The sequence below is a fragment of the Spermophilus citellus genome (assembly GCF_964194105.1).
Source record: "Spermophilus citellus genome assembly, chromosome: 3".
NCBI classification, from domain to species: Eukaryota; Metazoa; Chordata; class Mammalia; order Rodentia; family Sciuridae; genus Spermophilus; species Spermophilus citellus.
Genome location: NC_138184.1, coordinates 76,555,028 through 76,569,583, shown reverse-complemented (window position 1 = coordinate 76,569,583; position 14,556 = coordinate 76,555,028). Strand labels below are relative to the sequence as shown.

The 14,556-nt window shown below is 54.7% G+C and overlaps 1 protein-coding gene across 1 annotated transcript; it reads right to left on the bottom strand.

The window, feature by feature from the left end:
- Window positions 1-8,246: 8,246 nt before the first annotated feature.
- On the bottom strand, window positions 8,247-14,556 carry ISCU (iron-sulfur cluster assembly enzyme). The gene is made up of 5 exons (XM_081283105.1): window positions 14,400-14,556; window positions 13,072-13,185; window positions 11,965-12,075; window positions 10,170-10,248; window positions 8,247-8,763 (listed from the first exon to the last, which is right to left on the bottom strand). The coding sequence occupies exons 1-5, from the start codon at window positions 14,511-14,513 to the stop codon at window positions 8,681-8,683; spliced, it is 501 nt and encodes a 166-aa protein (XP_081139231.1). The 5' UTR covers window positions 14,514-14,556; the 3' UTR covers window positions 8,247-8,680.

Genomic DNA, 14,556 nt, shown 5'->3' with positions numbered 1-14,556 from the left:
GGTGGCAGTGGAGGAGGTGATGTGGTGGAGGTGATGTGGAGGAGGTGATGTGGTGGAGGTGATGTGGAGGAGGTGATGTGGTGGAGGTGATGTGGAGGAGGTGATGTGGAGGAGGTGATGTGGTGGAGGTGATGTGGTGGAGGTGATGTGGAGGAGGTGATGTGGTGGAGGTGATGTGGAAGAGGTGATGGTGGCAGAGGTGGTCATGGCGGCCGTGGAAAGTGAAGGTCATGGAGGTCTTCCTGGTGGCGCTGGCTCATCAGCATCCTTGATCCTGATGTTAATAAGAATATTTCCAAGGTTTTGTCCAGGGCAGGATGTTTGCTGGGGTTTTCTGGTAAAGGTCCTTCCTCAAGTTAAGGAAACCTCTTTCTGTTCTGAGATGGCCAGGACTCTGTGTCACCCACGGGCACTGGAGTTTCCCCACTGCTTTCCAGGATCCACTAGAACGGAACCGCTCAGGCCTCAGCATGGACCCTCCCCTGCCGGCCGCTCCCTCCCTCCCTGAGATGCAGACACGGTGGCCTGGAGCTGGGCAGAGCAGGCTGCGTGGCATCAAGTAAAGCCACCTCCCTTTCTGTGCTGGGTCAGCACTTTGGCGGGCTGTCTTCTGCTGCTGTTTCCGGTCCTAATCCCAGGGGGACACGGCTTCCCCCAGTTGTTCCAGACAGAGCCGGAGACATTCTGAGGTTGGGTTAAAATGCTGGTGGCAGATAGTCAGGAGGGGACCTTGAAGCCTCACATTCCTCCAGGACGCAGGGTGGGTGGAGGGCCCAGTGGGCCGTGGGGGAGGGGTTTTCTGAGGGGTTGGTTTGGGCAGAGGGGAGAAGGGCTGGCTGCAGGCAGCCTCGGCACAGATGAATCATGGTCTGGCTTCAGGGTCTGGCGTGGCCTGTGGCTGGCCACAGTGGGAGGTCCCAAGCCTGTGGAATCTTTTTGTTTGAGCTGGAAGGCAGAGGGCTCCGGCTCCCAGGCTCCCAGGGTCCAAGTGCCTCGTTCTGCAGACAACTGCAAGTGACAGGGAGAGTGAGTGGCCCAGGGGCTGCGAAGGGGTCTCTTGCCTCTGTGCCGCCAAGGGCCCTGAGAGCCTATGGCAAGCAGGACCCCCTCCAGAGGGCGGCTCCTCTGTTTTTATCCTGTGTCCCCACCACATCATGCTTCAGAGACACCTGGTGTCCATGGCTCAGATGTGCTCTCCCAGAGAGAGCTATATCCAGAGTGACGTGCATGTGAAGTAAACGCCTAGTGACTGGTGTCTCACCTTGGCTGAGTTGACTCTGAAACCTGTCTGGGAGATGACATTAGGTGAGACCCAGTTGGAGGGGGCAGCCTTGTGAAGCTCTGGGGAAGAGGGTTCTAGAGAGTGTGAAAAGCAAGTGCAAAGGCCCTGAGGTAGGAATGAGCCGGGTGAGTCTCAGGGACAGCAGGGAGGCTGGTGGGACAGGTATGGGCCGAGTGAGCCCAGAGGTGGGCAGAGCCCGGATTAGATCAGACCTTGGAGGCCAGAGAGACAGATTGGGATGGAGATGGAAGCTGTTGCTCAGTGTAAGAAGCTAACCCTGCTCCTGACTTCTCCCTTTGCCCTGTGGCCAGGGCTTGTCCTGTGGAGGGGTGAGCATTTAGTAAGCACCTACTGTGTGCCTGGTTGCCCTGGGCACTTTCTCCATGGGATCTCATTTGAATCCGACAAGAAAACTCTGGGGTTTTCCAACAAGAGGACAAATGAGAGGCCCGTGGCTGCCCATGTCCCTCAGAGCAGCCTCCCTGCGCCACGCTCTCCCTTGAGCTCAGTGCTGGACGGCGCAGGCCCTTGTTTTAGCTCCCTTGAGAGCAGAGTGGGAAAGGTCGAAGGAGACGTGGATGCGGCGGCTGCCTAAGCGGCTCTGCTAGGAAGCTGGGCCACGCCGTCCAAGTGGATGCGCACCCTCTGGGTGGGGACTGTCCCCAGGGGCCTGCTGCTGTGGGAAAGTGAGCAAGATTCTGGGGCCGAAGGGCCAAGGGCACAGTGGGAGGTGCCCCCGTAAAGCCCTCTGGCCCGAGACATCGCGCCCCGGGATGCCTGGGATGCCGGGATCTGCTCCATGGACAGCGTTGCCCTGGCTCCTCTGCTGGACGCTGCAAATCTGTGGGAAAAGGGCGAGAAGATAAGGTCCTGAACCCAAGGGGGTGTGCTTTACAGATGGCGAGGGACGAGGTGCCTGCAGGGAGGGGAGTCAATTTTCCAGCTCCTCATCTGGTCGGCTGAGACCTTCGTCGGGCTGTGGTGCCACTCCCCCTCTGCCCAGCCCTGCTGTTTTAGCCCCTTTCACAGACGGGGTGTCAGCGCACTCTCGAGGGGACGCCCTGCCTGCTGATCATCTCAGGGGTGGCCTCCTGGGGAAGTCCATCTGTGACGGTCATGATGATCATGACAGTGATGGTGATGGTGGTGATGGTGATGGTGGTGGTGATGGTGGTGATGGTGATGGTGGTGGTGATGGTGGTGATGGTGATGGTGGTGATGGTGGTGGTGGTGGTGGTGATGGTGGAGGTGATGGTGGTGGTGGTGATGGTGGTGGTGGTGGTGGTGATGGTGGTGATGGTGATGGTGATGGTGGTGATGGTGATGGTGGTGGTGGTGATGGTGGTGGTGGTGATGGTGGTGGTGGTGATGGTGGTGGTGGTGATGGTGGTGATGGTGATGGTGGAGGTGATGGTGATGGTGGTGATGGTGATGGTGGTGATGGTGATGGTGGTGGTGGTGATGGTGGAGGTGGTGATGGTGATGGTGGTGGTGGTGATGGTGATGGTGATGATGGTGATGGTGGTGGTGGTGATGGTGATGGTGATGGTGGTGATGGTGATGGTGGTGGTGGTGATGGTGGTGGTGATGGTGGAGGTGATGTGATGGTGGTGATGGTGATGGTGGTGATGGTGATGGTGGTGATGGTGGAGGTGGTGATGGTGGTGATGGTGATGGTGATGGTGGTGGTGGTGATGGTGGTGATGATGATGGTGGTGATGGTGATGGTGGTGATGGTGGTGATGGTGATGGTGATGGTGGTGGTGGTGATGGTGGTGATGATGATGGTGGTGGTGGTGATGGTGGTGGTGGTGGTGGTGATGGTGGTGATGGTGATGGTGATGGTGGTTGTGGTGATGGTGGTGGTGATGATGGTGGAGATGGTGATGGTGGTGATGATGGTGGTGATGATGGTGATGGTGGTGGTGGTGATGGTGATGGTGATGGTGGTGATGGTGATGGTGGTGGTGGTGATGGTGGTGGTGATGGTGGAGGTGATGTGATGGTGGTGATGGTGATGGTGGTGATGGTGATGGTGGTGATGGTGGAGGTGGTGATGGTGGTGATGGTGATGGTGATGGTGGTGGTGGTGATGGTGGTGATGATGATGGTGGTGATGGTGGTGGTGGTGATGGTGGAGGTGATGGTGGAGGTGGTGATGGTGGTGATGGTAGTGGTGGTGATGGTGGTGATGATGGTGATGGTGGTGGTAGTGATGGTGATGGTGGTGGTGATGGTGATGGTAGTAGTGGTGATGATGGTGGTGGTGGTGATGGTGGTGATGGTGGTGGTAGTGATGGTGATGATGGTGGTGATGGTGATGGTAGTAGTGGTGATGATGGTGATGGTGGTGGTAATGGTGGTGATGGTAATGGTGGTGGTGATGATGGTGGAGATGGTGATGGTGGTGATGATGGTGGTGATGATGGTGGTGGTGGTGGTGGTGATGATGGTAACTGGATCACGTTCGGCTGCCATGGTAAAATCCCAGACTGTGTGGCTTACGCGATAGAGATTTACTTTCTCACAGTTTTGGAAGTTGGAAGTTCAAGGTCAAGGTTCCTGCAGGCTCCGTTTCTGATGAGGCTCTTTCCTGGGTGTCGCTGGCTGTGTGGTCCCACTTGGCCTCCTGTGAGTGTGTCTGAGAGGCACTGCAGTCCTGTTGGATCTGAGTCACTCTTACCTCATCTCACCTTCATCGCCTCTCACAGACCCTGTCTCTAAATCCGGCTGCATTGTGGGTTATGGAGCTGACACGTGGATTTTGGGGGAACACAGTGCGTGACAGTGACCGATGACAACAATGATAGCTGCAACATGTTGACGATGACTGTGGCAATGAGGATGGCGGTGACACTGATGGTGACGATGCTCAAGGTGGTGGCCGTGGAGGTGGTGACAGCTGATGTGTGTCCTGTGCTCCCTTCCTGGGGTAATCAGCGAATCCTCACAGCAACCCTGTGACTGGGCAGCGGGTATTCCCCTGAGTTTTCAGAGGGGGTAGCTGCGACTCAGGAGGTCCGTATCTGCCTAAGTGCCTGCATGGACAGATGGTGGCAGGGCAGGGACCAGAATTGGAGCCCCAGGTCTGCTTCCCAAGTTGTTTCCCAACATCCTGTGGTCCTACTTGAAGGGACCTGTGACCTGGGGCTGGAGAGCGGGTTGTGTTTGGGCAAAGGCGGGTCCAGCCCAGTGTCCCCAGAGGGCTTCCTTAGACCACTGGCCGGAGACCCTCAGGCAGGAGGGAAGGTGAGGTGCCAGACCTGCTCTGCACCCTGGTCCCAGGGCGGTGGGCTACTCTCCCTTGGGGGCCTTTTGGGGTCCTTCTGGGAGTTGGGTTTTGCTGAAATGTGACCAGAATCTTCATCTCCAAAGAGAGCTGGTGGCGGCTGTGGTGGTGATAGCCTGGGTCTGGGGCCTGACTGCACCCTGTGGATACTTGCTTGTCATGCCCTGAGTGACAGAAGTCACCTTAGAGTGTCTCCTGCATGGGGGCAGCAGGCCAAGGTTTTGTGTGACTTTGGAGACCTTACCGTGAACACTGGTTCCATGCTAAAGACACCCGCGGTTGGAAACCTCGTGGTGATAGTATTTAAAAATAGTAATAAAGATGATGGATACAGTGGAGGTCACTGTCACCACTAGTCACCATCTGTAATGGCAGGACTTCTTCCAGGGCTCACAGTAATAGTGAGGGACAGCAGGGATGACAGGGACATCCCCAGTCCAGGGTGTGGGCTCTGGATCTGCAGCCTTGGGCTAGAACCCACCCCCACCGCTTCCTGACTGTGTGACCTTGATCTTGGACACAATGCTCAGCACTTGAGTTTCTTGGGATACTTGTAGCCTCTAGGGTTTCTGCAAAGAGGAAATGAAGTGGTCTATATAAAGCACCCAGCAGGCCTGCAGTGCCACCCATGATAATGGCAGCCGCCATAGGACAATGAACTCTTTTGATGGGCACGTGCTGTATCCGCATTATCTCATCTAATAGTCGACTCCACCAGGCTGGGAATGACTTCTGTCAGTCCTACTGGGCACCGGGAGGCTGTCTCTGGTTCAAGGTCACAGTGGCAGCCGGCCTCTGGTCCAGTACTCCACACTCACTGCCCAGCTGTTGCCTCTCTGTGGAAATGATTGTCTGGTGGGGGGAGGATGGACTTCAAGAGGTTGGCTAATGTCACCTCGGAGGGTGGAGAAAGCAAGCACAGGCCACCCAGAGCCCCTGGTGGGGGATGTGCTCCACAGCCTTCTCTTGGGTGGGGTTAGAGCCCCTTTGCAGGGTCTCCTAACTCCAACAAGACACAGCCAGGGGTCTTCTCTCCTGTCGTGAGGATGGACACAGCATCTGGGCTTTTGCCTCAAGTTCAGGGGCCTAAAAGTTCAACAAGTGGTGCCTTGTTTGCTTGGATTATTAACCCACCATAGAGACAGGTGGCTTTCACAGGACAAGGGATTGAACTCAGGGGCACTCAGCCACTGAGCCCCATCCCAGCCCTATTTTATATTTTATTTAGAGACAGGGTCTCCCTGAGTTGCTTAGGGCCTAAGTTGCTGAGGCGGCTTTGAACTTGCAAGATCCTGTCTCAGGCTCCGGAGCTGCTGGGATGGCAGGCGTGCGCCACCGTGCCTGGCTAAAACTGTACATTTTGATGTGGTTACAAGAGACCCAAATCCAGGAATAACCATTAGGAGAGTCTAGAGGAGAGAGGAGGGGGTCCTGGCTGTGGTGCCGTATTTTGAAGCAGGTGGGAGGTAGATAGAGAGCTTTTGCCAGTGGCCCTCACCCATCACCTCCCTGCTGTGTGTCCTGAGCAAGTCATCTGGCCTCTCTGAGCCCGTTTTCCTACCGCCCCCCATGAGCCTGGGTGATGCCAGGGCCCAGGCCCCACCTCCAGAGCATGGTAGTCAGGCTCCTGGATGACTGAATCGAAGCCAGGGTGGGGCGAGGGCTGTGGTGCAGGCAGCGAGCACAGGGCTCACTGTGTTGATGAGCAGAAGAGTCCCCCAGCTGCCCTGGGTGTCCGGCCAGGAGGGAGTGGGCAGAAGCTTGGGCTTTGGGCCACTCAGCCCCATCCAGCTGCTCGAGAGAGTTGGTTGACCTCTCTTTTTCATTAGTGCATTATAGTAACAGTGGGGTTCTTTTGACACACCCGTGTGCATGGAATATAATTTGCTGTTTCAGTCCTCTGTACTTCAACTTTCCCCCAATTGGCCACTTGAGACAGTGTCCTTGTTTGAAGGAATGTCCACCTCAGAGGGTTAAAGAGCATTATTGCAGGGGGGTGTGTGCCTATGATCTCAACTTGAAGCCAGGTGTGGTGGCGAGGTGCCTGTAATCCCAGTGAGTCGGGAAGCTGAGGCAAGAGAATGGAAAGTTTGAGGTCAACATGGGCCACACAGTGAGACCAGTCTCAAAAAGGGCTGGAGATGCAGCTCAGAGGTAGAGCACTCCTGGGTTCAGTCCCCTGTGCTTACGGAATCCCAGCTTGAGCTCAAGGAAAGGCACAGGATGCCCTCCTGTGGCTCAAAATAGACTTGTCTGGGAAAAGGGCCCTTTAGTGATACCAGTTAAAGGGATCACCCATTTCTTTGAGGTGCACCGCCATGTTGTAGGGGCTGGGCTGCTTCTGATGTGCAGATGCAGTTCTGATTTTTTGGAGATGTTACATGGAACACAGATGTCTCATTTTAAAACTCCTTATATGGGCTGGGTGCAGTGGTGTAGGCCTGTCATCCCAGCAGCTCAGGAGGCTGAGGCAGGAGGATTCCGAGTTCAATGCCAGACTTAGCAACGGTGACGTGCTAAACAACTCAGTTAGACCCCGTTTCTAAAGAAAATACAAAATAGGGCTGGGATGTGGCTCTATCTCCTGGACCAAAAAAAAAGAAAAAAAGAAAAGAAAAAAGAAAACACAATCACGAAGAGGTGGGGAGCTGTGGCCTTGCCACATGTCACAGAGGGGCGAGGCCGGCCAGTGAGGGCCTGAGTCACACAGCAGAGCAGCCGCAGGGCTCCACCTGGGGTTCTGATGGGAGGGTCTTGCGGGCCTGGGCCTGGGCTCTTTCAGACCCTTGAGGGAGCAGTCTTTGAAGTTCTGTGCGCTCCACCAGAACCTGGAGCATTTCAAATATTTTTTGTTGTTGTTTTTTAAGTAAAGGAGGTGCATTTAAAGGCGGCCAGACTGTTTCTGAAGGAGAATGCAGACTCATCTACTTCAGGGGTTCACTGTAGAAGCCCTTCAGTGAGTTCTCCCTGGAAGCTGAGCCTCCTTGGGGATTCGCGACTTTGGGTAGCTCGGGATGGAGGGAGCTCCGGGCAGGGGACGGCTGCGGCCAGAAGGCGGGGTACCAGGCTGAGCCAGGATAACTGTTTCCAGGCGCAGCGCCCAGTGACAGCTCAGAGTGCACCGCCTCAGCATCGCACCCCAGCAGGACAGAGCGGGCAGAGGGGTCCTCCCTGTGGCCAGACTTGCCTGCCACCACCACCCGGAGGCTCTGGAGTCGGGGGCACCATGGTCCCTGCCTAGAGCCACACAGAGCCTGGCCTGGAGACCTGTGTCTTAGCCTTGTCCCCCCTCTTCCCCCAGGCGCTCTTCACAAATTTGGTCCCCAGGTTAATGTTGCTGCCTCAGCCAACGTTTCTCAGATTTCCCTTTTTCGGTGGTGCTGGCGATGGAACCAGGGCCCTGGCAAGCCAGGCAGGTGCTGTCCCACCTGGCCCTGCTTCCCAGACACCAGAAACAGGTAACGGGAGAACTGCCAAGACTCAGGAGCCATCACCTGGCCCAGAGCAAGGAAAACTACCATTTCTTTTCACCTGTTCATAAAGCACCACGGCTGCGGGAGAACCTGCCACAGCCCACGTCACTGCCCGATGGCAGGAGGGCTACGCGTCCTCGTGGTCCAGGCTGTGGGCAGTGCCCAGGGTAAGGGTCCAAGAGACGAGGCTCGCCACAGAAACCATCGTCCTGCATTGTTTATTTGTTTTATATACACACACATAAGTGCACACACGGCTGCATAGCTGCAGATCTGCTTTATGTACAATCGGCTCTACCAAACAGTCAGACCAAGGCATTCCACGGGTAAACTGTCCCCAACTAGATTTAGATACAATTAAGTCTTGATGCACAGCACAGGCGTCAGAACCTAAGACTGCGCTGCCGAGCTCGGTCCTGCGGCCACACACGGTTCAAAGCACACACTGAGCGCTAAGGCAACATGAGCGAGCTGAAAGAAACCATAGACTCAGAACGGTTAAAGGGTGTATTTTGCTTGCCTCAGTCACACTGTGAACGACAAATGCTGTGCGACTTTCCTGTGGCCTGGGAAGCTTCTGGACGTCTCCAGTGCGTGCACGGCGGCGGGCAGACGTCTCTGGAGCGGCACCGAGGCTCACTGCTCTGCCTCTCCTTTCTTGGGATCCTGTTTCAGTTTGTAATCGGCCAGGGCGGCCTTGATGGCGTCTTCGGCCAGCACTGCAAGGCATGGAAGGAAGAGCCTGTTCACAGACCTGAAGGGCACAGGTGCGGGGTGGGGGCTAGACAGAGTGACCCAGGTAGGTGGCCAGTCGCTTCCCACTCAGTGGCCCCTGTGGGGCTCTGCAGACAGGCTGGGGCTGACTTGCCTGGGACTGGAGTCTACCTCTTCCTCTACACTGGGACAGCCATGCTCTCCCTGCAGTGGAGACGTGTCTGACATGTCTGACACTTAGGGACACAACACATGCTGCTTTCTGCCTATGCCCATGAGGTCTGGATTAAACGTGGCAGAGGCTGGTGAAGTCCAGCTGGCCTGAACTGAGTCACGCTGGGCTGTGGATGGTGTGGCACCTGCACGTCACCCTTTTCTGATGCCGAGTTTGAAAGCCTTTATTCAAGAACTGATATTAAAAGACACGGGGGAGGACGCGACAGTGACAGCAGAGCACGGCTGAGGGTCTTGGTAGCTAAAAGGCCAAACAAAAGGCCGAGGTCAGGCTGGGGCTGGGCTCATGGTGGTGCACTTGCCTGGCACGGGGGAGGCCCTGGGTTGGATTCTCAGCACCGCAGGTGAATAAATAAAAAAATAAAGGTCCATCGACAACTTAAAAAAACAGGCTGAGTCTCGCTGAGGCCGTGAATGTTTACATTTACAAGTAACGACCTTCTCTGTGAGTACTTAAAATTCCAGTTCAAGTGGGAAGAACCCAGCTCTCAGCAGGCTTCCTGCCCCCCCACCCCTGACCCCCAGCACCTGGCCCAGGCAGCGGCTCTCTGCTAAGTTTTAACTGCTTTGGTCAGAAACCTTGATGGTGCATTAGGGCCACTCACTGCTCCTCATTCCCTCCTTCCTGAGGAGGTCAGGACGGGACGGGACAAGCACTGGATCTGACCTAGCAACTGAACTGGAAAGCCAAGTGTCAACCTGAAGGCGTGTGGCTTTCTCTCAGGACAGTGGAGGGGACGTGGCCCAGCTGGGTTTAAGTCCCTCCACACAGCCAGATGCAGACCTGACGGGGTGGGCGCTAGACGGGTGGCTTACAGCTGAGTTTTCTCCTCCGTTGGTCCTACTGCTACCACATGATGGGGACAGCATAGTGATCAAGGACTGGGCTGAAATCATGGTTCTCCCACTTACTAGCTGTGTGACATGGGTGGCTCCACCTGAGGGGTGGGCTTGGAACGATGTCCAGTGGGTGCCTGGCACGGCTCCCAGCGCACAGCACCTCCTGCGGGACTCAGGGCCTGGCTGAGGGACCCGGCTCGACCCTCTGAACTGTACAGACTGACTGAGCTCTGACTGTCTGACGGCTGTACAGAGGGACTCCTACAAGGACTCTGTCACAAACGCGAGTTGAAATGAGTGCCATGCGTCCCTGCTGTGCAGGGGAGAGCAGACTCACTGGAGCAGTGCAGCTTCACGGGGGGGAGGCAGAGCTCCTTGGCGATGTCCGTGTTTTTGATGGTCAGGGCCTCTTCCACCTGAGGCGGGGGAAAGACAAGCAGTTTCAGTGACTGTTTTGAGGGTAGACAATAAAAAAGGAAGGTCTCCAAGGCCCTCAAGACAGGTTGGTGGGGGCAGTTTCTGCTTAACAACTCAGAACAGGGCTGAGGCCTCCTCAGGACTCCACACGTGTGCCAGAGCTACAGTGGGGCCTCTCCAGTCCACGTACACACACCTGCGCTGCTGGCTGGTGAGCACAGACACCAAGACCCCACAGCCAGCAGACCCCATGAGACATCTCCGAGGGATCTGCTCAAGGTCTGCAGAGGCATCTTTTTTAAAAGGGGGTCCTTGGGTGAGAGCTCAGGTTAGACTCATGCTCTGCCTGAAATAGAGAATCTCCTCCAGACAGGTGAAGAAGGTGCCTGTGGTCTGGGCGGGAGCCCTGGGGGAGACTGGAGGCAGACAGGTCCTGCTCAAGAGGAACAGAGCAGGTGGGTGTGGTAGCGCACGCCTGTCATCCCTGCTGCTGGGAGGCTGAGACAGGAGGATCATGAGTTCAAAGCCAGCCTCAGCAACAGCGAGGCACTAAGCAACTCAGTGAGACCCTGACTCTAAATAGGATACAAAATAGGGCTGGGGATGGGGCTCAGTGGTTCAGTGCCCCTGAGTTCAAACGCTGGTACCCCTCTACTGCCAGTATCCGCACCCCCCCCAAAAAAAAGAACAGAGAGGTCCACTGCAGAAAGAGAAGCCAGACGTCCCCAGCAGCCAGTGTCTCTGGCTAGTCCTAGAAATGCAGATGGGAAGGTCTCAGAGTTAAAGGAAGCCCCTCGAGGCCAGGGACTCGGATCACATTTGCCTTGTCTCATTTCCCCTTTCCCTGAAGACAGTTCCTGACCAACCTCTTTAGAGTCATCTTCCACTAGAATGGACCTGGCCTGTGCCCTCCTGGCCTACAGGAGCCTGCCAGCCAGAAGGCCCTGAAGCACAGGAGCAGGCGGCCCAGGCCCTGCTCTGCTGGGGAGCTGGCCAGTGCGTCCAATGTCTCCTCCATGACTCAGCTCCCGGAACCAGGCCCCTGGTGCACACTGCTGGTTGGTTTCGACACAGCAGCTTTAATGGCAACTGGACTTAGAAAGTCCAGCCCTTCACAGAGAAAAGGATGCAAAAGATGTCTGGCCCTTTCTTGTCTTTAGAGGGCCTGCAGACCAGCCACCGATTTGTCACTGGGCCCGAACCCTTGCTGTGTCTTTGATTCTTTAAAACCCCTTTTAACACATACTAGTTTAGCTCACCAATCTTTGTAAGGACTCTCAGAGTCCTTCCTAAAACAGGATGGGAGGAAATAAACAAGAAAATAACTACTTCACAACACCCCCTTGACCTTAGACTCCTAAGAAACTATGAGAACATCAGCGACCTTTGATAGAGTCAAAGATTTCTTTGCAATTCTATTTTGTCAGATGGACAATGAGGAACTTTTTTTTTTTCCTACAAAATTAACAAAACACCATCAAAACCCCAAATAAAAATGATCATCAACTACAAAATACTCCCAAACACTACTTCACAAAATAGTCCATTAATGTGAGGAATATAAGCAACATCTGGACAGGGAGAAACTAAAATAAAAATTTTTGGATATTTTGAAGAAATCAAAAAATTTACTTCTTTTTTTGACCCACTGGACCTCTGAGAGCCAAGGGTGCAGAGAACATGATTTGATCTAATAGGTCAGCAAGCAGCTTTACCGTCTTTCCTTTCACCCACTCAGTGGCTAACGAGCTGGAGGCGATTGCAGAACCGCAGCCAAATGTTTTAAACCTGGCGTCCACAATCTTCCCCTTTTCATCCACTTGAATCTAGAAAAGAGACAAGAATTACGTAGTGAATCTGGCGGCCACCTTCTACAAACCCAGGAGCTGGTACTCATAAGGTTCACGGGGACCTTCCTTACAAGCTGGGCTTGCTGTCTAGGCTGGAATTAATCAGTGACTTTGCTTGTTACAAAGAGCTCAGAGATAAGGATGGTGGAATGACATTACTCCTCTACAGACAGGCATGACCACACTATGGTGTGACTCTGCACCAGGCATAGCCAGAGGAAGGAGAAGCTGTGCTCCTTTTGTGTACAATGTGTCACCGTGCATTCTACTGTCAGGCCCCGCGGTACCCGTCACCTAGAAAACTAAGCTCCTCTCTCCTAGTTTTCTTTGCAATCCTGCAACCCCAGCCCGTTTTTCTTTCTTTTTTCTTTTTTTAAAGCTATGAAGTCCTATGTGAGGACACCTGCTCACAGGTGCTGGGCACTCTGTTTCCTTAAACGTGGGAGAGTCTGCAACCAAGGTCTCTGGTTAATATTTTTTTCTTGGGCACGAAATTGTACTTTAAGATTTTCTCCTAAGTATTTTTCTGTTTTCCAAGACAGGTGTGAAGACCTCTGGCAAGTCTACCCACTATAAAGAAGGAGACTGGATAAAGCTATGGTGTACCCAAACTGCAATCCACTACCTTCATGTTACTTTCAATATGGGGAGATGTTTGGTTTACTGCACTTATTATCTCACTGGGGACTGCAAAATCCACACAATACTTCACCCAGCTGAAGGTGGAATTTAAATTAACACAGTGATTAGAAAAGTGAGATTAGTTTCCTACTTCAGAAAAGGTCTGCATACCTGACTAGCAGAACTAGATTAAGTCCCTGTTCTAATCATTTGTAACACCAACTCCTCCCATCTCAATGGAAGGAAGGAGATGAAATGAAACACTGTATGTACAAATGCTTTATCAGCTATGAAACACTGTGTAAGCCAAGGGATTCCTAGTATTGCCATCAGAGACCAATCAGCTGGTACCTGTAATTTCATAACATCACCACACGCTGGCGCACCCACCAATCCAGTTCCAACGTTTTTTGATGTCTTGTCAAGGGACCCCACATTTCTAGGATTTTCATAATGATCCACAACCTGAAATGACAGGGTTGAGAGGAGTCATGATGGCGCTCTTCTACTGGTCTACCTTGATGTCAGCAACCTGTACCTGAAAGAAGAAGAAGGCCAACACTCATGTCAATGCCATTTGTGACCCAAACTCTTTTTGTATGTCCTCTCCAACTTTAGAGATCAGAGATACTGTAGGAGATACTGCCAAAATCAATCAATCAATCAAGTCATGTCTTAGTTTCATAGGGTTTTCAATCACAAATAATCACTTGACTTTTGCACATCTGTGTCACCAGATTGGGGGCTCAAATAGTGTTCAAATAAAACCCATCCTTAAAGGATAATGCTTATTTAAAAATTCTAGAAATAACTGTGGGAATGAAAGATTTGCTTGGAACATCAAGGAATGAACCCGTTGGTGTAGATTTAAAACTGCGCCATCCGGGCAGGTCAGGGCGGAGAACCTGCAGGCCGCAGCGCACCCTGGTGCCCAGAGCCGGCGACCTGCGAAGTGAACGCGACACGCCCCTCGGGTGGGGAGGAGCGAGGTCCTTGCAAAAGTGCCGAAGCAAAGGTCCAGCACAAATGAGCCTTCCAAACGGGCACAGCCGATCCTCAGATGACCTTGAGGGGTTGCTTGCCAGATGGCAATAAGTAACCCATCTTCTAGTCGCCCCCACTGTCCCCTGGACCAAGGATCTGGACTGCAGGTCCCGAGGACCCTCGAGGCGTTCTTCCCGGGGTATCTAGCGCCTCGTGGACTCCGCAGCACTTCTCCGAGGGGGTCTCTGGTTACGGGGACTTGACGCCCCGGAAGGCAGGGGGCTGCAAACGGGGCATCCAGCCCTCCTCCCCGCACTGAAAAGCCAAAATTAACCCCAAACGACAGGAAGCGCCGTGCTCCTGGGCCGCCGGCCGACGCCCTCGGAGGCCACCGGCCTACCCTACGCAGCATCACCGCGGACGGTCCCCGCGTCGGGCGGGCGGCGACCCCTCGGCACCCAGTACCTCTCCCTCCCCTCTGGGAAGCGGGTGCAGCCAGAGGCCGTCGCTCGCCCGGGTCACGGAGCCGGGGCAGCGGCAGCTGTTATTCGCACGGGAGCCGCGGACAGTGTCACTGCGCGGCCGGGGCAGGGCGTCCAGGCAGCGGCACCGGAGCGGGCCGCCCTTCCCGGCCCAGTGACCCGTCGGGCGCCCGGGTCCCTTCAGTGGTCCGCGCAGCCCCCGCCCACCCATACCTTCTTGTGATAGAGCCGAGCCGGAGCTGACAGCTCCCGGGCCGGCAGGCGCGGGCTCCGGAGCAGCAGGGCCGATGCCGCTCGCCTTAGCCGGCCTGCTCCGGCCGACGCCATCTTGCCGGCTTGCGCCTCCGCCGGCTCCAAACTACTCCGACGA